This window comes from Phyllostomus hastatus, unplaced genomic scaffold (genome assembly GCF_019186645.2).
Source record: "Phyllostomus hastatus isolate PE091 unplaced genomic scaffold, TTU_PhHast_1.1 phas_contig_210, whole genome shotgun sequence".
Taxonomy (NCBI): domain Eukaryota; kingdom Metazoa; phylum Chordata; class Mammalia; order Chiroptera; family Phyllostomidae; genus Phyllostomus; species Phyllostomus hastatus.
Window position 1 is genome coordinate 28,897,539 of NW_025333737.1, and position 24,639 is coordinate 28,922,177.

General features: G+C 59.7%; 1 protein-coding gene across 2 annotated transcripts; it reads left to right on the forward strand.

Moving 5' to 3' along the window:
• Positions 1 to 15,829: 15,829 nt before the first annotated feature.
• On the forward strand, positions 15,830 to 24,590 carry PPP1R1B (protein phosphatase 1 regulatory inhibitor subunit 1B). Of its 2 annotated transcripts, none has more exons than XM_045837546.1 (7): positions 15,830 to 16,451; positions 18,085 to 18,145; positions 18,451 to 18,473; positions 18,851 to 18,926; positions 22,079 to 22,285; positions 23,577 to 23,696; positions 23,782 to 24,590. In XM_045837546.1, the coding sequence occupies exons 1-7, from the start codon at positions 16,371 to 16,373 to the stop codon at positions 23,829 to 23,831; spliced, it is 618 nt and encodes a 205-aa protein (XP_045693502.1). In that variant the 5' UTR covers positions 15,830 to 16,370; the 3' UTR covers positions 23,832 to 24,590. The 2 variants fall into 2 exon arrangements, with proteins under 2 accessions (XP_045693502.1, XP_045693503.1); XM_045837547.1 differs by lacking the exon at positions 15,830 to 16,451 and adding an exon at positions 17,658 to 17,772.
• Positions 24,591 to 24,639: the final 49 nt, after the last annotated feature.

The window sequence follows — 24,639 nt, forward strand, 5'->3', positions numbered from 1 at the left end:
AGCAGGTAATCACAGCCAGGTGTAAAAAGACCGTTGCTCAAGCCCTGATTCAGGCATCTGTGTGTTTCAGAACCACGTTTCCGGCCCCCGGCCCCACCCTCCAGACCACGTACACACAGACGGCCTCAGTCGTACCTGAAGCACAAACACGCTGGTGCCACCCATGTGCCAGGCACTGTGGTGGCGCAGAGCCAGGGGGTGGGGGCACTTCGCCCTTGATCTGGACAGATCTAGCTTTCTCCCACTGGGAGCCTCCGAAGGGGTTCTGGGGCCGGGAGGACACGGATCTGGTGCTTGGTAGAATGAGCTCGGTTCTAAATAGAGTCACACCCAATGAATGGCCGAGAAGACCCTGGAGAAGGGGGCCTGGTGCTGTCCCCGGCTCTCTGAGGCGCGTGATTGACACCAAGAAGAGCCTCAGAAAGAACAGCCCCCACTCCTCCTGCCACAGAGGCCCACAGAAGGGCACCAGCTCGCCCAGGAGCACCTGAGTGAGGAGCAGGAGCCAGGGACTGGATGCCCGGCCCGGTGCTCCTTGCACAGCCCGGCAATCTGCCTCGGTGCTCTCCCAGCAGGAGAAGCTGATGGTGCGTTTTCCTCCATTCATGGATCTGGTCTGAGAAGGCAGAATCCCGCCTCTGGCAGATGGTCTGGGGCACTCTGGCCACGGCAGAGAGGGACGCCAAAGGGTAGGCCTCAGGTGAGGCAGAGACCAGATAGGCTGGCCAGGACCGCGTGCAAGTTTGGGAACAGCCTCAAGAGCTCCCCTGTCCCTTTACTGAGGGCGGAGTCTTCCTTCCTGACACCCGGCCCTTCTGCAGCCTCCGGGTCACGTGGCGTTTTGGTGACCTGTGCAGGCCCTGGGCTCTGAGTCCTGGCCAGCCCTACTCATCGGCTTTAAAGGATGCGGAATGCCTTGGGCAAGTTGCATAACGTCCTGCAGTCTTGATTTCTCCACCTATAAAATGGGGGTAATTGTGCTACATTTCGCAGAGCTGCCGCACTGTAGTGAGCCTTCAGTGAACGCCAGCTCTCGTTTGTATGAAAGCACCTTGTAAATTGTAACATGCTTCACAATGCTAACTTCCTGCACCTACCGCCCCCCACACATGGCGAATGCTTTGTCTGTGCAGGAACTGAATGCTTGTGGAATTCCTGGGTGAAAGAATGGGCGAGGAAGTGAGTGAATGCTTCCTTGGGGTCGAGAGACACCCGCCCCCCACCCCCGCGGCCTTTGGACACTGAGGTTCTGGTCCGGCCTCACGGGCCCTCCCGGCTCCAGGTGGGAGGCAGACCCTCGCCCAGGATGGGGGAGCCCTGGGAGGCCCGCCTGGTCCTCCCCCGTCTGCCGGCGGCCAGGACATGGGCGCTGTGGGCCTAGAAGCCCCCTCGGCCCCTCGGAGACGGTGGGGGCCGCGCCTGGCGGCGTGGGGACCTCCATCCCGGGCGGTCTGTCTCCTGGCCCTGTCTCTTCTCCCTTCAGAAAAATGGAACAAGTGTTTCTCACTCGACACATTTCAACTTTTTTTAGAAGATACAATAAAAAAAAAAAAAAACAGGGGGAAATTGGAACAGAGGGAGGTGTGGGGTGGGCCCGCCTCAGACATGGGCTCGAAAGAGGCACAACACACACGTGTCCGCCTGCACGGGAGCGGGCGCGAACACGCGGGGACATACGTGCTCCTCTCGGTGCACCCAGAGACGCAGAGACGCGGTGACAGAGAGACAGAAAGAGCCAGAAATGGAAGGAAGGAGACAGAAGGAGAAGGACACCCAGAGATGCCATCTGTTCCTCCCCCTGGCATGGGGGGAAGGGAGCTGGTGAGGGGCCCAGTCCCCCCGGGTCTCCGCGCGGGGCAGGGGGGTGGTGGGCGCCCCGGCCAGGCCGGGGCTGGGGCGGGGCGGGGGGGGGGACTCCCGTCTCCGCCGCCGCCCCCCTCCAGGGAGCTGGAAGCCGAGTTCCCATGGAGACACACCCCGTCCCGGGGGAGGCCCCAGTCTGGGCGCCTAAGATGGCTGCTCGCAGGGCGGCGGCCATTTTGTGCAGCCCCGGCCCCGGGGGGCAGCGGGCGGCGGGGCGCGGGCCCGGGACCCGGCATTCCTGAGCAGTCCCGGGGAATCTGGCTCGGAGGGCAGGAGGGATGTTCCCGGAAAGCCGCTCTCGTTGCACCCCCTGCTCCACCGAAATAAACACACACACACACACACACAAATCTGCAGGCTCCACTCCGCTCTGACGCCCGGAGGACACCTCGCCGGACGCCGCCGCCACCGCCATGCCCCAAATAAGAGTGGCGGGGGCCAGTGTGTGGGGGACGGGGACTTGATTTCCCACCGAAGTGCCCAGCCATGGGGAGCAGGTGGATGAGAAGCCAGGTGTCCTGTCCCTGGCCAGGCCCGCAGAGCCATGCCCGGCGGCCTCCCCGGCGGCGGCGGGCGGGCAGGCGGAGGGCGAGAGCGGGCCCACGAGGGGGGGCGGCCTGTCTGCTCGCCCCCACTGCGGGTTCGAGGGGAAGGGCAGGACTCTGGAGACCCTCTGAGGGCCTGTGCTCCTGGCAGGAGCTGCGCGGTGGGGAGGGGAGGGGGGCAGGCTGGCACTGCCCAGACGGTGCCTGTTCCGTCAGTTGGGGATGCTCGAAGCTTCCTCCTGAAGCATAAAAGCACCTGCCACCCCCCTTCCCCAGCCCCCTGCCCCACCTCAAGTCCTAAAGGACCTTGGGGGAGGGGGACCTGCCACTTCTTCCTGGCTCTGGGTGGGCACCTGCCCCACGGCCCCCTCCCCCCACCCGCTGCAGTGTTCTGGGGAGCGGCGGGCATGCCAGATGGCGTGGCTGAGAATGCGGCGACGTTGCCGGGAGGTGAGGGCTGGCACGGGTGATATGCGGCTGCGTGCCTTGTGGTGCCACAAGGGAGGGGGCGGGGGAGGAACAGTGAGGTGTAGCCCCCCTCCTCCCTGCCGACGACCTCCTGTCCTGACCTCCAGCACACTACCGGGATTCTGCTCTCACTTCCTCGGCCTGTGCCCCGGGTTCTCAGTCTGGGTCTAGGCCCCACTCAAAGATGGGCGGGCACCTGTCATGGGGCCAGGTGTGATCCCGAGATTCCTCAGTCAGAACCCTGCCCCACCCTTGACCTTCTCCCCTGAACCTCAGACAAAGGGTAATGGAGGAGACCTGCTACTCCTTCAGCAGAGCCAGCCCCCTCTGGATTATTCCCTTCCTCCAAAAATAGAGTGACCTTTGCCCCATAACCTTTGACTTCTGGCTTCTGAGCCCTATTTTTCTGATAGAAGCTCCTTCCCTGATGGGTACTGGTCCCCTGAGTCTCCCTTTTGTCAAATGGCTCCTGGATGGACGCCTCCTCCTAGGAGCCTTCCCTGACCTCCCCAGGCAGAACAGCTTTAGCCCTTGCCACCTTCTTAAGAGGATCCATTTACCCATCTGTCTCCCTCACTTGACCATGGTGGTGAATATATCTTAATAGTTTGGTGCTTCACACAAGCTGTATTGAGTTGGTGCTCAATAAATGCTTGTTGTGTTAATGCCTGGCTGGCATAGAGGGTTTGGGGTCCTTTTCCAGAGAATCTTCTAAAGCAGTAAGGCCCAGGGTCCCAGGTCAAGCCCAGAGTCCCCTCTCCTCCACAAATTTAGTTCAAGGAGGTGGACTTGGATTGGGGGGGGCCAGTGTCACAGATTCCTCCCGAAGAGGCCATTAGAGAGAGGTCTTGGGGCACAGAGGCTGAGCCCGGGAGCCCTTCACCCCCATTCTCTGGGCACCGAGCTCTGGTTCTGAGGCCACACGAGGCCCCCACAGTGCCCCCCCCCCGCAACAGGGTGGCTGCTGCCCAGCTGGGGAACCCCCCGCTTGGGCTGCACACCTCTCAGCAGGCTTGGAGCCCCTCTTGTCCTCACCCCACTCCTGTCCTTCGTGGGGTAAATGAACACCCTGGAGGGAAGGGAGATGAGGTCCAGCGACACACGGCCGAGTCTCACTCCGGTTGCCTTTTCTTCTTTGCTGGTGCTACTCCCTAAAGCCATCTTCCAAACCTCAGAATCCCTCTGTCCTACGGCCCCGGTTCACCCTCACCCTCTGGGAAGGCCTGACTTTCCCCAGGCCCCCGCTCCTCTGTTCTTGTGTAAGATCAAGGCTGCCCAGCTAGCCCTTACCTCCTTATCTAAAAGGCAAATCTGAATGTGGGCGTGGTATTCTCCTACTCCTGCTCAGGCACATTCAGTAGCTCCCCATGACCCCTCAGGGACACCCCTGATATGGGGTGGCCAACGCACCCTCGACACTCATCCCTGTCTTGACTTGGCCCCTCAGTCTCTCTAAACAGCTTCGTTTTCACAAGCTTAAGTGTCATCTCCTCCAGGAAGTCAATCTGGGTTAAATGCCCCTCCTTTTCATACCTCTGCAGAGGCAGGGGTCATGACTTTTGGCTCGTGGATCTCTCCAACTCGACAGCACATTTCTGGAAGGCAGGGACTGGGCCCAGAGCCTGACACACAGAATATCTTCGACAAGTGGTTGTGACGCCAAAGGCCTCTTCTGCCACTGTGGAGGAGGTTCCAGTTCTACCCCAGAGATTGAAGGCCGCAGCCAGGACAGGACGCCGACCCGCGGGAAGCCCCTCCTCTGCTGATAGCCTCCCCCCAATCCCAGCACTGATGTGGAAGTCAGGCTTCCCGTCTGTAAAATGGGCCTGCCTGCCCAGACTTTCATTAAGTGTTAAAAAAGCTGACAGGTGTGAAGATGCTGCCTCAGCCCACGGCCCCATCCAAATATGGCTGATTGTACCTAATGCTCCTGATCAACTTTATTTTTAAAATTTGCTCCTGGAGTTCTATTCATCACCACATCTTTTTTCTGTCTTTCTTTTTCAGTTTTCCAATTGAGCAGGCAGGATGTCCTGCCCCTGCCCCTCCGCGGTCCCACACCGGAAGGCAGTTAGACCAAGAGGGAGTTCAAGGAGGCAGGAAGAGCGCTGGACTTAGCAGGGTCTCGGCCTTGGTCTGATCACGTGGCCTTCTGCTTCCTCATCTGTAAAATGGGAACAGTGCCCCCTACCTACCTGCTCATCTCCCTCAGCACCGACAGGAGGACCAAAGGACAGGACAGTGAGTGATGATGTGCGCTCAGGTCCCATCCTGACGGGTGGGGGGATGGCGGGCACCCGATGTGGCACTGCAGGGCACAGGACGGGTTCGTGTCCTGGGCCGTCTTTCCCCCTGGTGGCTCTGCTGTGAACTTCCCTGCAACCTGGGCATGTCCTGGTTTCCCCCGCTGGAAATCGGAGTCGGGGAGCTGGGACGGGGACTTCCGGGGGCCTGGCACTGGACAGTTCTCTGCTGTTTCCCTTGAGTCTGGCATGGGTGCAGGCGGCACCTGGGGCTGGCAGTGGGCACCGATGATCCACAGCTGCAGTGGTGGACACTGCTCTTAGGAGGACATCCCCAAGGGGTCAGGGGGGATGTATGTGGAGGGGACGGCCAAGGCAGGCAGTCACAATTTAACCAGAAACCTCTTGGCTCGGCTCCTGGGAGATCGGGGCACAGGGCAGTGTGAATGAGACTTAGCCGTTACCTCTCTGTTGCACTGCTCTGGGGGCCGGCATGGGTACTGGGGGGAAAGGGGACAGGCCAGGGGCAAGAGCATCAAGGACCATTGCCCCATTTTACAGAAACCGGAGCACACAGAGGGAAGCGACTAGCCTGGTGTCACACAGGCATTGTGTCACACAATGAATGAGGTAGGACTAGGAATTAGGAACGCCATTCCCACGCTGGGGTCCTCCTGTCCCCCAGGCTGTATAATGTAATATGTGATCCATAATGACAATGCTGAGCATGATCTGAACCAGGCACTGGCCTTCACAGGCATCACCTTACTTCATTCTCACCATGACCTTGGAGGTGGGACTACTATTTCCTCCACCTAAAGACGAGGGTGTTGACCCACAGAGAGGCTGAGGTCAGGGTTAAAGCCAAGGTCACACAGCTAGTAAGTTACAGAGCCTGATTTGAACCAAGCTGTGTCTCTTGAGTCTATGCTCTTTTTTGTTACTACAAACTGTCCCTTTCTCCAGAACCTCCATGATCTCTACACTGTGGGAACAGCACACTCTGCAAAAGAGAGGGAAAGAGCGTGCCCTGGGAAGGACTGGCGTACAAGGTCTGTCCTCTGTCCCAGTCCCCAGGGCATGAGAGCCAGTGCCCTGGCCTGTCTCTGCAGTTCTACTGATCAGTGGGGGTGGGGGTGGCAGTCACATGAAACATGGGGTTTCTCCCCTCTGCATCCCTTTTCCCTCAGCTTCTTCAGAAGGCTCACTGAGGTGCTTCCTCCACCAGAAAGTCCTCCCTGATGTCTCCTGAGGAAATGTCCCTTTCTCCTCTGGCCCTTGACACCAGGTTGAGCGCATGGGCCTGGGTGGGCCAGCTGGAACCCCAGCTTTACCACTGGGTCACTAGCCACCTGCCACAAGGTTCTGTTCTGTCTGTAGAATGGGAATAAGGAACCCTACCTCACAGAATCTTTGTGAGAAGTACAAGCGCACCCGTTGTCCTATGTGGAAACACCTGGCACCAACTGAGCCCTTGCCACTCGCTTCTTCCCCTCCTTGCCCTTCTCTTGGCTTCCCCCGGTTTCTCTTCATCACCCCCGCCGCGCGCCTGGCACAGAGCCCGGCGGCCCCAGCCGCCCCAGCCCGGCTCTCAGCCTGACTTCCTGCCCGCCAGGCTCCCTCGGCACGTGCCCCACGCCCCCCAGGGCCGCGCCACCTCCCGGCCGGCCTCCGCGCGTGCCCTCTCGCCCCAAGCCCGGCTTGGGCGGACGGTCGCCTCTTGGAAAGGGGTCCAGCGGACGTCTCGGATGTTGGGGGTGGCGAGTGAGGGCCGGCGGTGGCGGCAGGAAGAGGACGCTGCCCCTTTAAGGTGCCACCGCCGCGTGGCAGGGAAACAGCTTGTACCAGCCCCATTCCGCTCGGCTCCGCTCGCAACAAGAAACACAATGCATAACAATCAGGCGCACGCTTGGAGCTTTGCCACGCGGCAGGGGCGGGGCGGGGCGCGGGCTGGGCGGGGGCACCGGGGTCGCGACCCTGGACCCGCGTCTCGCGGCCGCCGGCCGGCCCAGGCCTCGCGCTCCACGCGCTGTCGCTCTGCGCGGGGGCCAGGCGCCCTCGCGCCCCGGAGCCCCCACCCCACTCCCGCTCACCTCCCCTTCCTCCCCGCCTTCGCGCTCCCTACAAAGTTCATTCCCACTAACTCTTTTCCAGGCCACTTCCCCCTCACATCTGACAATCCGGGGCCCCTCATTCTCCCAGTAATCACTCCACTGCACTAATTGCACATGCAAATATGCAAATGCGTATTAATTAATTACTATACTAATTAGTTCTGTGGTATTTGCGAGTAATAAATCATTGGATGGGAGCGAGGAAGCTGGAGACCTGGCCCATTTTCATTCTGCATAAAATTTTAATGGTCTCTCTGGCTGATCCGGGATGGCAGCGCGCGGAGAGGCTCTTAAAGGGCCAGTGGCGGCGAGAAGGGGCAGGGCCGTGGAGCGCGGCGCGACTCCGGCGGGGCGGCGCCCTGGGCGGGCTTGGAGATACAGCCCCAAAGCCTGCAGAGGCGGTCTCCAGCACGGGGTTAGCTTCCCCCCGCCCCTCCGGGTCTGTGTCCTGTGTGGCTTCTAAGGAAAGAGAATCCGGTGGGGGGGGGGGGGGGGGTGGGAAGGAGGCTAACCTCTGTTTCTTTAAGAAAGGAAAGAGGGCAAGGAGCTGTGAGAGGCCAATGCCAAGGCCTTTGGTGAGTGGAGGGGCTCAGGGAAACAAATGAAGCCTCCACCTCCAGAATGGCGGAGTAAACTGAGGCGCTGGATAGGCCAAGCCTCGTGCTCACCTCTGCTTGTCCTAAGGGGAAGTTACTTGGATTTCCCTGGGGCCCCAGTCCTTTCTTGTCTCTGATGGGTGCCACCAAGCCTGGGGGTGCCTCCAGCTTTCCCTTTCCACATGATCAAACTGCCGCTCCGCCCTCGTGGGCACCAGCTGGCACCCTGGCAGAGCAGTCCTGGGCTTGAGTGGGCCCCCGGGACCCTGCTTTATTTCCAGGAGGTAGTCGGGACCTGGGCTGGCTGCTTGGCAGGACCATTGACTCAAAGAGGCAGGGCATCGTGCCTCCTGATTATGCCCAAACCAGACCCTGAGGGCATGCCAGAGGTGGGAACATGGAGGATGTGGAGGCTGGTGGCCTGCCCTGAGCTGAGATCCCCAGTAGCACAGTCTCCGCTCTGGCTCTGCTCACCTCCGCCAGCCTCCCGCCATCAGCAAGCCCCTAGGTGGAGCGAAGCCTACAGGGTGGCAGTCGGGGCAGCTAACTGCAACAGTGAGGAACAGCCCTGTGAATTCGGGCAGACACTTATTTAGCGGCAGGACTGTTCGGAGAGCTCAAATGTCCCGCACCACCTAGTGCAGTCCAGTCCCCGTTTTAGGGATAGAGAAACCAGCACAGGAAGGTTAAATCCAAGGTCATTCAACTGGGAGTAGTGGAGTGGGCTTTGCACCCAGATGGTCCACCTCTGGTGTCTTTCCATCACACTCTGCCACCTCTTTTTTCGCTACCTTGACCTCAGAACCTGCCGAGAGCCAGGCCCGATGCTAAGAACTTCACGGGCAGTGTTGCATTGGATCCTCAGAACCACTCAGGAGGTAGCTTCTGAGATTCTCCCCATTATAGAGATGGAGAACCCAAGGCCCAAAGAAGCCGACTAGGTTGCCCTGGGCACACAGAGAGGGTGTGGCAAGGCCAGGTTCACAAGGGCCTGTGTGACGGAAGAGTACAGCAGGCTCTCCGCTGCCTCCCCCTCCTGATGGGGGCGGGGCAGGAAAGGGTCATGGCAGCCCCTGCTGACCAGAGAACAAGAGAAGAAATGGAAGGAATTTTAGTTAGGAATTTTAGTTAGGAATTTTAGTTAGCTTGTGGGGAGAACTTAACTCTTAAGAGGTGGGGGCTCCAGGGGCTGAAATGCTGGTTAGCTTTTCCTTTTTTCCCAAGAAACACGCTGGGGAAGGGTGTGACCACCAGAGTGGGGAGAGGGTGGGGGTGGGGCGATGGGGGTGGGGGTAGAAGACTGGCCCAGAAGGAGAAAGCCCAGTCAGAGCCATGTAACTCAGGATTCCTGGTTGTTTTTTTTTTCTTAATTTTGTCCCCAGCACTCCTGCCTACCCCCTAAAAATCTCCTGAGTACCCACACCCCAAGATTCGCTACTTGGGGGACCCGGGAGATCCAGCAGAGGGATGAGAAGATAATACTCTGTCATTTTGTAAGCACCTCCTATGTACCAGGCACTATATATATGTAAACTCGTTTAATTTTTACAATTCTGTGATTGCTATCCCTATTTTATAAATGGAGACACGGAGGAAGGAGAGGTTAAATTACTTGCCCGAAGTCACACAGCCAGTAAGTGGGAGACTGGGATTTGAACTCCTCACCATTCTCCTCCCCCTTTTCTGCAGAGCTCCTTGTGCCTCCAGGGGCATGGCTGGATTGACCCCTCGCCCAGAGCGGTCAGGGATCACAGTACCAGAAGGCCTGTCGCCCCGGGTGCCTTTGGGATTCGCAGACGCAAAGAGCAAGAACACGCCTGTGCCTGCCATTCACGTGGCCACCACACTGCGTGGATTCTCATGGTGATTTTGATGCGTGGGAGTTGGGTGAAGTAAGTGTTCAGGAGGCCCACGTCCCTCTTTTCATTGTCCTGGGGACGGGTGTGTGTGGGCATCTCCCCAGCATTCCTTTCACCCTCCCAGCCCAACCTGGAGAGAACAGCAGGGTCAGGGAGTCGGGGTTAGCATCTGTCAGGGGGACCACCCTGATGTCAGGGACCACCCTGATAGGGGAACCGAGATTCCAGTGATCTCAGGGAAGAGCCCAGGATCCCCCTACTTCCCAGTGGCTCAGGGGATCTAGGGAATCTGGACACCTCCATTTCTCCAGAACTAAGGAACCTCTGACACCTACTTTCTGGACTTGGGAGTCCTGGGACGGACATTGGTGGGGGCGGGGGGGGGGAGGCAGGGGTTTTAGGGCATTGGGACAGACGGCCTTTAGGCTGCAGCCCACCAGGTAGGAAAACCCATCCGCACCTCTCCACTCCACTGAAGCCCAAAGAAGCTGGGTTCATCAGGGTTTCCCCACGCCCCCCACCTCCTGGGAAAATGGGGGCAAGTTGGGGAGTTGGGGGAAGGAGGCTGGAAGGGAAGCTGGCGGCTCTGAGCTTCTCCGTGCAGCCCTCGGGGCCGGGTGCCTGGGCAGGAGGAGGGGGCAGAGCAGCTGCTGGCGATTTATTAAGCAGTCACGGAAAAATTGGTTTATAAATTAACAGCTGTTTTAACTTTAGGGCCTCTTCTTCAGGGAATGGAAGCAGCCGACTGGACCGGGATTGGAGTGCGTGTGAGGCTGGTGGAGGGGGTGGGAGGCGGCGGGCTCCGGCAGCTGGCATTCTTCGGGGGGCAGCCTCAGCTGGCACCTTGGGGGGCACCAGGCAGTGGCCAGAGCAGGGGGTCTCCAGGTGCCCGAGGCTGAGGCTGCCCCCCTATGGGCTTCTGGCTTCGTCGCTCTTCTCAACAACATCCCACCTGGGGGCGCCAGAGGACGCAGATACCGCTGTACTCATGTCTGCCACCAGAGGGCAGCCTTGGCACATCGATGTCTGCTCCCCTCACCCTTCTGTGAACCCCAGATGGATCCAAACTAAACTGGGTGAGAGAGAAACCTGGTTCAGTGCTGAGCAAGGGAGGTCAGTTCAGTGTATGAAGGCGATCTTCCACTTCCCCCTCCCAAACGTATTAAAGGCAACTGTAGAGTGACAGCTCTGGGGTCAGACTGTCTGCGATTGAACCCAGGCCGTGGTTAAAAAAAGTTCTGAGCCTCACTTGCCTCATCTGTAAAATGGAATGAGATGAATGAGGATCAAAGGAGGTGAAGGTCTGTCCAGAAAGTAGCCAGCCATGTACTATGAAAAATAGACATTTATTGAAGAAGGCACAAGATACAAGAAACACTGTACATAGGACAATGACGCCTCAGTCCCCTTCGACACAGGCACCTTGGGACTTCGCAGCTTTCCCAGTAGTGTTTGGAATCCCCAGACCAGCCTCTACTTCCCGCATTGTCAGTCGCTGGTCTTTGTTGATGGCAGCCCGTACACGTTCAACATTCCCAGGGGTTCTGCTGGTTGCAGGCCTTCCAGAACGTGGTTCACTTTCCAGATTCTTGACCATCTTTGAAGCGTTTGTGCCATACTTTTATTCATGCTGTAGTCACTGCATCGTCCCCAAAAGCCTTCTGAATCATCCAAATAGTTTCCACAGAGGAATGTTCAAGCTTAATGCAAAATTTGATGCAGACTCGTTGCTCTGTTCACTCCATCATTTTGAATGTGATGACCACACTGTACCCAGGTCACTCAACAGCATCTACCCCCGCCCCCCGACTAGTACAGTGAAGTCATCATTATTCACACATGCGCATTCCAGTCCGCTGTCCTTGGCTGCCAGGTTACATTGATGTCATGTAAACTGTTCTCATTATATTAACAATGGATGGACTTTTTCTGGACAGACCTTATATACATAAAGGACCTAGCCCAGTCCCCAGCAGAGTAAGTGCTCCGTATATTTCACCCTTAGTCAATTTTTTGGACTTATGTATTCATCCATTCACTCATGTCTCAGTTCATCCCCTCTGAAGCATGCAGCATCTACTGTATTCGCGACAGTATAGGATGCAGGTGATGATGCAAAGACAAGTGGTAGGAAGGATACATCTCAAAACAGTGTGCTAAAACTAAGGGTACACCCAGTGAGGGGCGAGGGGAGGCTGATTTGCATGGGGCAGAAGAGAACATCTTTGTGTGATGGAAGTGGTCTATTCTGAATTGTGGTGTTGCTCACATGTTACACAATTTTCACGAACTCATAGAAATGTATATTTAAAATTGGTACATTTTACTGCATGTAAATTCTAATTCAATAAAGTTGATTTTTTTTTTAAAAAAAAAGCACCCCATGGGAATTTACTGAATGAGCAAAGGGATGCACAATGGATGAATGAATGAGTGTGTGAATGAACATCTCAGATGATTGCCCTCCTGTCCTGGTGCCACCGTTGTCCCTGCTGAGCGTGCCCCCACCCACTTCTCCCAGAGACGTGTCTCCCACCACCCATCTCCCCAGCACCACCACCAGGACCAGGGAAAGAGGCCCCAGTGTGACCAGCTAGGGCTCCCCAGCTTCTGTGAGTTTGCTTCCAGGGCTTCCTGCTGCCACATGCCAACCCGGCCAGCTCAGTTCTACTCGGTGATGCCAAGGTCACGGATGCAATGCCTGAGTACAGACGCCCGGTGCCAGCCATGCGGCCGCCCAAACCCTAGCCGACTCCGCCACCTGCTGGCCCTTTGTGAGCTGTACCCCTAGAGTTCTGAGTAGCCAGAACTTTCCTTGAAGCTTGCCAGGAGTCTTGCACTGCACTGGGGCTTTTGTGTGTATGTGCTTGTGCAATGGAGTTGGCTCTGACTCCCGGTGACCCTGGGCATGAGTGACGTCCACAGTGTACTGTTTTCGACAGCACCGCTCAGCTCCTGCAGACTCACATTTGTGGGGGGGTTTATGGACTCAATGCATCTCGTACTTGGTCTTCCTCTTCACCTGCTGCACTCCATTAATTTCCTGTTGAATTGTCACAGCGACATAGGAGGTGGGCTTTGAAACACAGGGAAACTGAGGCCGAGAGAGGCTAAGAAATTGGTCTAAGGTCCAACAGTAAGTTATAAACCTAAGATTCTTCCTCAGGTCAGCCCAGCTCCCCAGTTTACACTCTGTCCACGAGACTGTGTCTTGCTTCGGGGGAAGGATGGAATATTCCCAATTGTCCACTCTCCCCACCTCCCGCCTCACTCCCCCTCCCTCCCCCCAGTTCACCTTCCGGATGCAGGAGTGCAGTCCCTCTTGTGTGCCGGGCACTGTGGCAAGCACCAGTCAGTGATGTGAGGGAAATTGTGTGCTCAGACCCACGGCACATTAATAGACACCCCGTGATAAACATATTTTTGTCAGCCCAAGTAGAAAGACCCATAGTTCAACTGGAGTTATGTCAGACAAGGTCTTGAATTTGTTCCTTGGACCCAATCGCTGTGCTTCTAACTCAAGAATAATACCGGAAGAGTGGCATATTATTTTTACATCTCATTTGCATATGATTAATTCTAAGTCAAAGAAAATGGAGGTCACCCTGGCCCCTTGCTTCTCAGCCCCTCAGGGATGTGCCTGACCCTGGTGGCCTCCCCCTGCGCACCCCCCCTCCCCGTCCTCACCAGCCCCTCCCCACTCCTTGCCCCTGCCCACACGCCCTCAACTCCCAGAAGTCCTGTTCCCTTCCTCCTCTGTCACCCACGCAGCCCCCACCAATTGGCCGCCCACCTGAAAAACTTTTCCCTAAGTTCTTGAGAAGTTGCGTAGGATCCAGGAGAGAAAAATCAAAGTAATAAAACCTCATTTAATTCCTAACGGAGGGCAGAGCTGTGAGCTGCAATTATCTTAATGCTGAGCTATTTTTACTCTCTCTCCATCTCTGTCTCCTGCCTCTCTTCGCTGGTCGTGACGCTTCCTCTCTCTCCCTTTGTCTCTCCGTCTCTCGCACGTGTTTTCTCTGTCTCTTTCTGGTTTTTTCCTACCTCCCCCTTTCTCTCTCTCTCACCTCCTGTCTCTGTCATCTCTCCTTCCCTTCCACCTCCTTCCTGTCTGTCCCTTGTACTTGCACCTCTGCTGGTCAGTTTTGCCGACCCCTCTTAACTCCAGGATTTAGCAGCCAGAGCTGTGGGTGCCAGAAAGGCTGAGGGAAAGGGGGTGAAGACCTCACCCTTCACCCCAAACAGTCCATCTTCCAGGCCTGGCTGTAAGGGAAGAGTTTCCCTTTCCAGCTGCCCCAGCCTGGGTCAGGGGCATCTTCCCAGGGTCAGGGCTTCCCAGAGCTCCAACCCTTTGGGCAGAACGCCCACAAACAAGTCCTCCCTGGCCCAATGAGCCTCAGCCATTGTGGCCCCAGGGTCATCTCACCTCCCAGGGGCTCCGGGCTTCTACTGGTGGCGATGCCGCCTTGTCCCCGGCCTCTCATTATCTGCCCAGCTGCCCTCTGCCCCCTTCACCCCACCCCAGGACCCTCCCGCCCTGCAGCACCCAGAGCTACAGGCTCCTCACCCTCACCTTGGCCCAGCGGCCACTCAGATTACAGCCTGGGCAGTGCCTTTCCCATGCTCCTTTGACTTCCAGAGCCTCCTTGTTTACCCTCCCGAGGCTCTGCCAAACTGGTCGTTGCCACTCCCTACCACACCCCCTCTGGATGAGGGGCCTGGGCCAAGCGAGGGGCTGCCCGCGCCCGTGGGCCAGCAGCCTGGCGTCCAGCTATTTCCCGACAGGCATATAAGTCAACAAACACCGCCGGACCTGAGCCAGGCCTGGGGTTGGGGGCGTGGAGCTGGGAAGCCAGGGCTTTGGGCTTCGGTGAGCACAGCTCTGCCCTCCTGCCACCCTCTTCCTCACCCCATAGTGAACACTGACTCTGGGACATGGCATTGTGCCCTGGACCCTGTGTCCACGGGACTCCTCTGTCCTCCTGCTGCCCCCATGGCTCTGCCCAGGACCCGGCCTGCTGGGGCCGGAGTGGAAACCTTGCTGGAGGTGGGGGAGAGCTCCTGCCTGATCCAGGCCTGAGCGTGACCCGGGGAGAATACAGCCAGCACACATGGAGCCCCAGGAAGACACACACACACACACGCACGCACACGGCAGAGGGCGATGTGGGCTCCTGCGAAGAGACCCAGGGCCTGGACAGATGATACACAGACACAAGCCAACCCACAGGGCCAGAGCCCCCCGTTCCCCCTCCAGAGACACACAAACACCTCTGCAGAGAGAGAGGCTCACACCTTAGTGACAAGCACACACCGCTCCCCTCAGCTCTGCTCCTGAGTGCGCCAAACCCACACCTGTGACGGCGCGTGGTGCACTGGGACAGGCAGCCCCCGGCCTCGGTGCACCCGGCCTGGTTCCGTCTCCCGCCCCCCAGAGCTGGGGAGAGAGGCAGGAGGCCCACGGGTCCAGGGCACGGCATCCAGTGTGCCTCGTTCAGGGCTACAGCTTTGGCCCCCTCTGCTGCACAGGCTGGAGCTGTGGAGGCAGTGCTCCCACCCCCCCCACCCCCCGCGAGCTGGCACACCCGTGCCCATCACCTTGACAGCCTCTGACAACCTCCCCCACACCCACACCCTCCCTCAGACACACGCAGTCCTCCCACACCCTGCCACTCACACTGCATCCTTGACACTCTGACACACTTACTCACAGACTAACATGCACTCTTACCACACCGACGCCCCCCCCCCACCCCACTCCCCAGCCACAGGCACCGCAGGGCCGCTGGCACGCGCTCACACACACACTCCCCGCCTTGATGACTGACACGTGTCCCCCCACGCACAGCCCGCTCCTTCGCACCCACTCGCCTTCCAGGCCACCCCCATTCACAGCGTGACATGCTGGTGGCACTCTCTTCACGACCTCATAGGTCTCCCCGGGATACTCCAAGTACCCAGGCCACGAAGGGGTTAAAGCCAGAGTCCCTCTGCCCCCCTCCCCCGCCCCCTCAGCCCCCCGCGTTACCCTCCCCGCTGGACTCCATCAATAATGCAGCTTCAAGTTCTGGGGTGACAGTAGGGGGCCCCTAGCCTGCTCCCGGGGCCCTGGCTCACACTCCCAGCCTTCTCCCCCACCCCCGGGGAGAACACGCTCCTCGGCGCTCATTGGCCACCTTCTCCCGGAGCCCTCCCATCCAGCCCCTGGGCGCCAGTCCCAGGTGAGGGGACGGGCTGGGGACCCCGAGGCTGGGGCCAGACGGGTGAGTTCGGGAGAAAGGGCGACAGTCCGAGACCGAGAGAGACGCGGAGAGGGAGAGGGCGACGGAGGAAGCGCGCACAGACGGAGGAGAGACGCCCAGAGAGCAAGGGAAGGAGGGGAGCGGCAGAAACACAGAGCCCAGCGAGCCGGGGGGCCCACGGGTGGAAACGCGAGGGGACCGAGGCGCGGACGGCGCGCGCGGCGGGCGAGCCCGGGGGCAGGCCGGGCGGTGGCGACCCCGTCCTCCCGCGCGTTCCCCTCCCCGCGCGCGGTATTTTTATCGGCGCGCGCACAGCCCTCCCGCTCCTCGCCACTCGCGCCCGCGGCGCCGGGAGCAGCGCGGGCGAGCTGAGCCGGGAGCGCAGCCCGGGACCCCGAGTCGCGCGCGGCCCAGCCCCACCGACCCCTCCGCCCGCCATGGACCCCAAGGATCGCAAGAAGATCCAGTTCTCCGTGCCCGCGCCCCCCAGCCAGCTGGACCCCCGCCAGGTGGAGATGGTAAGGGGACCGTGTCCCACCCCCGGCAGCTCCGCACGCGCCCGGGGCTCGGGGCGCCGCCGGGTCGGCGCCGGCCTGCGGGATGGGGCCGACGGGGAGGCCGGGGCCGCCTCGACCCGGCAGCGCCTGAAGTTCGCTGGAGACTCGCGCAACTTTTTCCCAGGGCCTCCGTCCTGATCCCCACGCCGGAGAATCCCGGCGGCCGGCGTCGGCGCGCCGGGGCAGGCCAGGCCGGGCCGCACGCGGAGGGGGAACTGCCCTCCGGACCGCGCGCGTGTCCTCCTCCCCCCGGCTCCCACCGGGCCCGCCGGGCCCCGGGCCGGCCAGCGCCGGTCAGATGTGAGAACCCTCATCCCCGGACCCACTGTATGGAGCGGGGACCCCCAACTCCTCTGCCCCACGGCCCCGTCCCTCTAGTCCCACCCTGTCTGCCTGGGCTGGGGTCGCCACAGCCTCGTCCCGATGAGGCCCCTGACAGAGCCACAACGTTACAGGACCCGGTCGGGGTGGGGGGTGGTGACGCGCCACCACAGAAGCCAGACCTGCTCACGGGGACAACTGAGGTCTCTGGGAGAGCCTTCCCGGTGGCCGAGAGGCCCCGAAAGTTGGGGAGGAGGTGGAAGGAGAGGAGAAGAGGGCCCCGCCCCCCACAACCTGGACAGATCCACTTGTTGCTGAGTCTCAGTGGACTCCCAGCTGAGCAGTGCGAGTGCGGCCAAGTCTCTGGGGTGGCCGTGGGGTCTCCGCCCTAAGCCGCTTCTGGTCTGCCCCGCTGCTGCGTTGGGAGCCTGGCAGGGGGAGGGGGCAGTTCCAGCTCAAATCACCTGGTTCTCCTGGTGCATTTCCCTGGAGCTCAGAGCGGACCTAATTAACTGACAGCCGGTCTGATTGCCAAGCTTGGGGGGGCAGTGACTGGGAGTGCTCTGTGCCCCCTCCACCCCACACCCTTACTTGTCAGCTTGGCTCACACACCAAGCAGGGCAACTTGACTTTTTTTTTTTTTTTTTTAATGAGGACTGGGCTTCGAGTTCCACAGCCTAAGAGAGGCTGCTAGGGGGGCCCAGACCCAGGCCCCCGGCGATGCCCTCCTAGGCCCTCGTGGGCCTGCGGCTGGGGCCCCCACCTGAGCGCCCGTGGGAGGCTGGAGGTGGCTGCAGTGCCCCGGCTCAGCCTCTGCAGCTGGATCCAGTTTCTCTGCAGCCCTTGAGCTGACCTTAGGTGGTCAAGGCCACGTGGGTGCCGTGGCCCATGGGCGCCTTCCACAGCCAGCCCCAGCTCCCCAGATCTGATGTCTTCAAAAACCAGGAGAGGAAGGGCCTTGGTAGGAGACGATGGAAAGGGAAGTGCGGGCTGTGGAGGTGCCATGGAGTGGGATGGGCCTGGGCCGGCCAGCCGGAGCAAGGTGGCCTGGGGCACGTGGCTGAACCTCGCTGGGCCCTGGGCTTTTACCTGAGTGAAGTGAGGGGATTGGGGGAGCTACCGAGTTCCTTCGAGCCCTGACAGTCTTTGATTCCCAGGTTCCCTGGAGACTCCAAAGCACTGTTCGTTCCCTGCTGCCAGGGGGGGAAAAGTGGGGGGGCTGCAGGTGTCTGGACCCCCTCCCACCTCTCCACCTGGTTCTTCATCTCTTCAGATCCGGCGCAGGAGGCCAACCCCCGCCATGCTGTTCCGGCTCTCTGAGCACTCCTCACCAGGTGGGCCCTCCCTGCCTCTGCCCAGCCTCCGCCCGGCCCTGACTGATGCCTTCAAGGGGCCCTGGTGCCAAAGTCCCCTGAGTGGAAGACGGAGCAGAAGGGGGGCAGGGAGCGGGGAGGTCTGGGAGCCCCACTCTCCCAGGGTTCATTTACTAGCAGGCACCTCCCAACACTAGCAAGGAGGGGGCACACTTTCCCTTTCCCCGGAGATTGACCATTGGGGGAAAGTAATTCGGATTCTCTTTCTCTCCGCCCCCCCTCGTCTCTGTTCCTCGCCCCCTGGATTCGCTGATGGCCTCCCTCAGAGGAAGAGGCCTCCCCGCACCAGGTGAGTTTCCAGGGGCGACTGGAAGGAGGGACGGGGTGGGTCGGCTGGGATTACTTCCTGACTAACGCAGGGTACCACCCGGGGAGGACACATTAGCATATCAATCGGCACCTCTGGGGAGAGGGCCTGGTGTCAGGATGTCACGGGCAGGTCTTTCTCTGCTCTTGTCTTTGCTCAGACTGGGCTGAGGCCTCTGGAACCTCGGGTCCCTGCCCTGCGCCGGGCCACAGCAGCGGGGTGGCCTCAGCCTGGCTCAGGGCCGAGGGGCAGCCACACCTAGCCCAGTCTGCTCAGGGTGCTCTGGGGGGGTGGGGCAGAGGGAGGGGCAGGGAGGGGGCCTGCAGTGAGCCCATTTAACCCGGCGTCTTCCCTGGCAGAGAGCCTCTGGAGAGGGCCACCACCACAAGTCGAAGAGACCCAACCCCTGTGCCTACACACCCCCCTCGCTGAAAGGTACTAACCCTCACCCAACAGTCTGGCTGTCCCCGTGACCCCTGGGCCTGGGCTGACATTGGGGGAGGAAGTGATGAGCTTTTGTCAGTGGGCAGGGCTGTCCTGCGCCCCCTAACCCCTGCTTAGAGGCCGGTTCGGTCCTCACGAGACCTGGTGAGAACGGAGGTTCCCGGGGGCTGGGGAGGGTGGCCGGCCGGCCTGAGCTATAGCAAGTGGGCATCATCAACACGAGAGCGAGTGAGCTCTCTGTACAGCCCCTGCAGGTACAGCTGGGACACCTCCCGCTCCCCACTCCCCGAAAGGCACCTTCTTCTCAGGCTGAGCCCCTTGCTCCCCTCTCCCGTTGGCATGACATCCGCACAGGTCCGCACGCTGGGCGCTTCTCCCTGCCTTTCCTCTCTGTGTGCCAGGCCTCACTGGTGGGCCCTGGGCGAGATAAGGGAGTGAGATTTGGTCCCTGCCGACTTGGGGCCCTTGCCTCGAAGGGTCAGGGAGAGTTACAGAAGACAGGATGTTTAAGCCTGCATCTGAAGGATGCATAGGAGTTCAACTGGCAGCTGAGGCCCCGAAAGAGCATTCCAGGAGGAGGGAAGAAGGTGCGCACGGGGGAGGAAGTACGAAGTCGCAGGGGTCTGCAGGGCCAGCCTGCAGACTTGGCCGGAAGTGGGGCACTGTGCAGACACACCTGGGAGAGGAGCAGGCCTCTTCCCGACTAAGCCTTAGGAAGCCTTTCCACGCTCACCTCCACATCCTCATCACCTCCACAGCGCCTGAGGCTCTTCCTGCCGGGCCGGCCCCCTCCTCCCACAGAGAGAGGGAGGGACACCGGAAGGGTGTGCAAGAGCTCCCTCCTGGTGGGTTTAATGAGTTCCCAGCACCAGCCAAGGTCAACAGGTGCAACTGTCAGCCTGCTTGTCAGGGCTGGGAGCAGAGAGGAGGGGCTGGGAGGAGAGGAGAGGTAGGCAGGGGCCCTTCCTCTTCTCCCAGGAGGGGAACATGAGGGGACAGCAAACCGGTGGCAGTGTGGTTCAGCGCCTGGAAGGACTGCCCACCTGCAGGGATGTGGGGAGGGCCTCGCCCTGAAGCAGGCGTGGGGGAGGGGTGGGGATGGCATCTTCTCAAAAGAGAATATAAGAAATCTCTCCTTCCCACCCTGGGCTATGGGGGCAGTGAGTGGCTGTGAGGAAAAACCATCTCTTGGGCTCTTGACTGTGAGCATGGGGCAGAGGGCGGGCGGGGAGCCCAGGGCCAAGGCTTTCCGGGCACCCTGCAATGGCCAGAAATGTGCCCCACCCCCACTGCCCCTTTGGGCTACGCATTAGGAGAGTCTGAGTCGGGAGAAGCGGGTAGTGGGAGGGGGCCGGGACAGGTGCGGGCAATCGTGGGGCTGGCGCTGTGCTGGGGACCTTTGAGTTTAACAAGGGCGAGGGGGGTTTGGGGGGAGTTTAGTTGGAGGCAGAGAAAGGAGACAGCAGGGAGGGGGAGGGGAGACCCCGGAGAGCTGGGAGAGGCACGAGGCACTGCGCGCAGGCAGGAGCTCACGGGGCGCCCGCATGGGCCCTGCGCACCCCTGTTGTCGTCACTGTGGCTCACGAACTGAGCTGAGCGCTCCTCCTCCAGCTGGGGGAGAGGGGGCGGCTGCTGGAGCTGCCGCCCCCTCTCCTCCCTTCTCCCCTCCCTCCAACCCTCAGAGGACCCTTCTGTACCTGAAGGGCACGACTTTGTGGGCTTTGACCCCTTTCTGGGCAAGGGAAGGCACCTGGCAGGATCAGGGTTTGCAGGGGAAGAAACCAAGGGCCCCTGGGGGAAGGCGGACGACACTGAGTCTTGGCTTCAGGGGGTCTCCCCAAGGCAGAGCTCTCATACTTGGCTCCAGGTGAAGCTTTGCCGCGTCCCCAAGGCCAGGGCAGGGCGATTTATTGTGCTTTTATTGCCTGGGTAGCTTGCCCAGAGCCAGCGGGAGGCACTGGGCTGGGAGCTCGGGGCAGGGCGGGGCAGCGGGCACGAACAATGCGCCCTCTGTGCCTGTCCCCGAGTTGGCAGGAGTGCAGTGCCCTGCGCTCTGCACCGGAGGTTTCCAGCTTGGATCTACCTCTCTGGGCTTTCCGAGGGGCGGGGCTGCCTGCAGGCCAAGATGGAGCTGCAGCCACCCCAGGCCTAAGCTTGCCAGCATCTTGTCTGTGGGCTGTGAATCTCACGACCCAAATGACCTAAAACCCCACCAGCTCCCAGCCCCGCTGCTCCCTCTGCCTCAGCCACTCCTCGTGGTGTCCCCTCAACCCCTGCCATTCTCCCAGAATCCCCCAGCCCTGGCCCCTTTCTCCGAACCGCCTGGTCCTTTCCATCTTTTGGAAATTTCTCTCGAGCTGCCCACACAGTTCCCTTCCTAGGCCCTATCCCAGCAGGCCTTGGTGGTGTTGGGGGGGTGGGTGGTGTTTGCTGCTTTCTAGGTCACCGCAGAGGGAGCTGGAAGCTGGGGGATGTGGGTCAAGATTGTGGGGGCCGTGCGGAGCACGCCACATCCCCAGGCACAGACTTCACTGGCTGCAGACTGTTACATTCTCCGTCTCAGAACTGTTCCGACCTCCTAGAGACTGGGGCAGAGGTGCACGGGGTGGCATCAGTGACAGGGCAGTGCCAGGAGGTGTCAACCAAGCCCGGCAATAGGGGTGGGCAGGATTGGGGTGAGCAGTGAGCCCTAAGCCAGCTGGGCACTCCCCCAGAAATGGACAGGCACAGATCCCGTGGGCCCTGGCCTAGGGGCTCCATGCCTTCCACCCGGGGCTGTGGCTGGTGGACACTATGTCCAGTACCAGGTCCTTGGAGAAGCAGGCTTCCCAGCCAAGGAATGTTAAGCTGCTGTTGTGCTCGCCTGGTCTTGTCAGGCTTGGTGCCCTAGGGCCCGCTGCCAGCCTCCGGGGGGCCAGCATCTCTGGACAGCTTAGGAGCCAAATACGATCAAGAGTCTACCTCCCACTGCTTCAGCCCTGGCCTGGCCTATAGCCTTCAGCTCTTGAACTAGATCCCCGAGGGGATTAACTCTGCCTTCGGCCCATGGAAGGAGGCTGGGGCCTGGGCCACACGCCTCTGCAGCTACAGCGGCGGTTTCTTGGGCCTGGCTGACCCTGTCGTCTTGGGTGCCCCTGTGGCAGCTGTGCAGCGCATCGCCGAGTCTCACCTGCAGTCCATCGGCAACCTGAGCGAGAACCAGGGCTCAGAGGAAGAGGATGAGCTTGGGGAGCTCCGGGAGCTGGGCTACCCAAGAGAGGAAGAAGAGGAGGATGACGATGAAGAAGAGGAGGAGGAGGAGGAGGAGGAGGACAGCCAGGCTGAGATCCTGAAGGGCAGCAGGGGGTCTGGTAAGCTGAAGGGGCTTTTATGAAGCCTGGGTCCTACCACCATGGGTCAGGCGGGGTCCTCCTCCAGTGCCCCGGGACGTCCCCCCCGCCCCCCAGTTCAGTCTCTCACACGTGTAAACTGCGATCACACTGCAGAGGCCGTCCCATCCTCTCGCGCCATGGGCTGCCTCCCAGCTTTACCTGACACCTGGGCTGCTCCCATCCTTGACTCAGGCCCTCCCCCAATCAGGTTTCTCCTAATAATTCCTCTCTTCCCTGAGAATTTTGCGGCTGGACCCCAGAAAGGACTCCCATTCGTGACGGTGAGAGGGTGCAAGGAGATGCAGGGGTAGAGGACAAAGAGTGTCCAGTGTCCTCGTCACTCGCATTTCTGAACCTTGGATGTGGCCTCTGCTGGGAGGCTGAGGCTGATAAGTCCTCTCCAGGACCCTTGGGACAGTTTCTCCTCTTTTATTTCCTAGGCAGAGGTGAGAGGGTGCCCTCTAGTGTCTACATGGAGAATCTAGGATTCAAGAACCCATCTGGTTCTCAGCACCTCCAACTCCACCTACCTGGGAAGAGTGGAGGAGGGAGGGGCCTAAGACCTACGCAGACGGCCTCAGAGCCAGAGGCCCCAGATCCTACAATCTCCACAGAGGGTCCCAAGGCCCAGAGGGTTTCTAGGCAGGAAGATCTCAGACCTCTGTGGCTGTGGGTCCCATGCCTAGCCATGGAAGGGCTCCTATTCCTTCCACATCTATTCCTTCTAGGCACATGAAACTTCATGGTCCCACTATTTAAAGGATTGAAACCAGTTGACCGACCCTGTTTGATGTGTCCAGCCTTTACACCCAAACAGAATGGCTTGGGCCTCCTCACTGCCTCTCTGGCCACCAGGGCATCAGCCATGGGAGCAAAAGCTCTAGCTGCGAGAGTTGTCAGCGCCCACTAAGACCCCCACCCCCCAGAATAGGTGGAGAGGTGAGGGGAGACTGTTCCCTCAGGAAAAGCAGCGGGGCAGTGAGTGGATCAAACGACAAGACAACTAAGGAGCTGTATCGATTGCCACTACTCCCCGAGTGGCTCCAGGGTGCCTGTGCTGGGCTCGGCAGGGTGTTAACTATTATCTTATTTAAGGTAATCTACAGTTTCCCTCTTACTACCCCCTTCAGAAGAAGTAACAGACTGAATTATCTAAGTCATATGGCTAGTCATTGGCAGAGCTGTCCTAGCCCAGCGTTCTCTCCACTATACCATGATAGATGGACACTCAGAGTCTGTGGTTTCATCTTTTTCTTTTCCCTGTCCCAAGCTGGGCAGAAGACAACTTGTGGCCAGGGTCTGGAGGGGCCCTGGGAGCGCCCACCCCCTCTGGATGAGCCCCAGAAAGATGGAAGCTCTGAGGACCAAGTGGAAGACCCCACACTAAGTGGTGAGGCTTGGGGGTGGGGTCGGGAGATGGCGCTGGGATCTGGGGAGAGATGCTCAGGCCCTGAATCCCTCCGCTTGTTTTGCAGAGCCCGGGGAGGACCCTCAGCGCCCTGCCCACACTGTGCCTGGCACATAGGCACTTGGCCCTGTATCTCCCATAAGGAAGTGGAGGGGACATCGTTGTTCCCCAGAAACCCACTCGGTCCCCACCCTATTTTCTACCCTTCCCCTCACTTGCTAGGGCTGCGGCTTCTGACTTCTAGACAACTAAAACTGGTCTTTGCTTGTTCGCCCACCTTTGGCTGATGCCCAGAGTCCTGGGCACTTGCTGCCTGATACCTACCTCTGCCAGTCATTCCCCTCATCACCCAGTGGGAGGCAGGATGTGAGAGAGCTTGCTTAGAAAATCTGGTAACCCAAGGACAAAGGTTCATCCTTCACACTTCTACTCCCAGACCCTCTCCCTTGGGCACAGGAAAACCCCAGGGCAGGACCCTAAGATAGGAAGAAAGGGGGTACAGAGAACCTGTAGGTGCCCTAGATCCTTCTCCATCCCCTCTCCTCCTGGGGGGATTCCCAGTCACTACCCCTCTTACTGGCTTCTACCAGGGCTGAGGATTCAGGCATCCTACTCCACAGTTTCTACTCTTTGGAAATCTTCCCCTATCACCCCTGTTCCCCAGCCTGGGTGCCTGGAAGATGGGCTGGCAGAGGATGCTTTGTTGCATTTTGTTTATGCTTTGATGCCAAGAATGCCACCTAATATACATCCTTAGAGGGGTTACATGTTGAGGGGAGCCAGGTCCTTCTTGTCCTCCAGCTGCTCTGCCCCTCCCCCTTTTCCTTGACGCCAGACCTGAACTGCTCCTGTGCTGTAATAAATCTTTGTAAATAACTGTGCTGAGACTCCTTTTTTTCAGGGAAAATGGAAGGGAGGAGGAAGT

Bases quoted from the DNA above. Each gene is read 5' to 3' on its own strand.
- PPP1R1B (XM_045837546.1), top strand. From the start codon at position 16,371: ATGGACCCCAAGGATCGCAAGAAGATCCAGTTCTCCGTGCCCGCGCCC. The intron at 16,452-18,084 runs GTAAGGGGACCG...TCATCTCTTCAG, and splicing joins ACCCCCGCCAGGTGGAGATG to ATCCGGCGCAGGAGGCCAAC. The intron at 18,474-18,850 runs GTGAGTTTCCAG...CTTCCCTGGCAG, and splicing joins AAGAGGCCTCCCCGCACCAG to AGAGCCTCTGGAGAGGGCCA.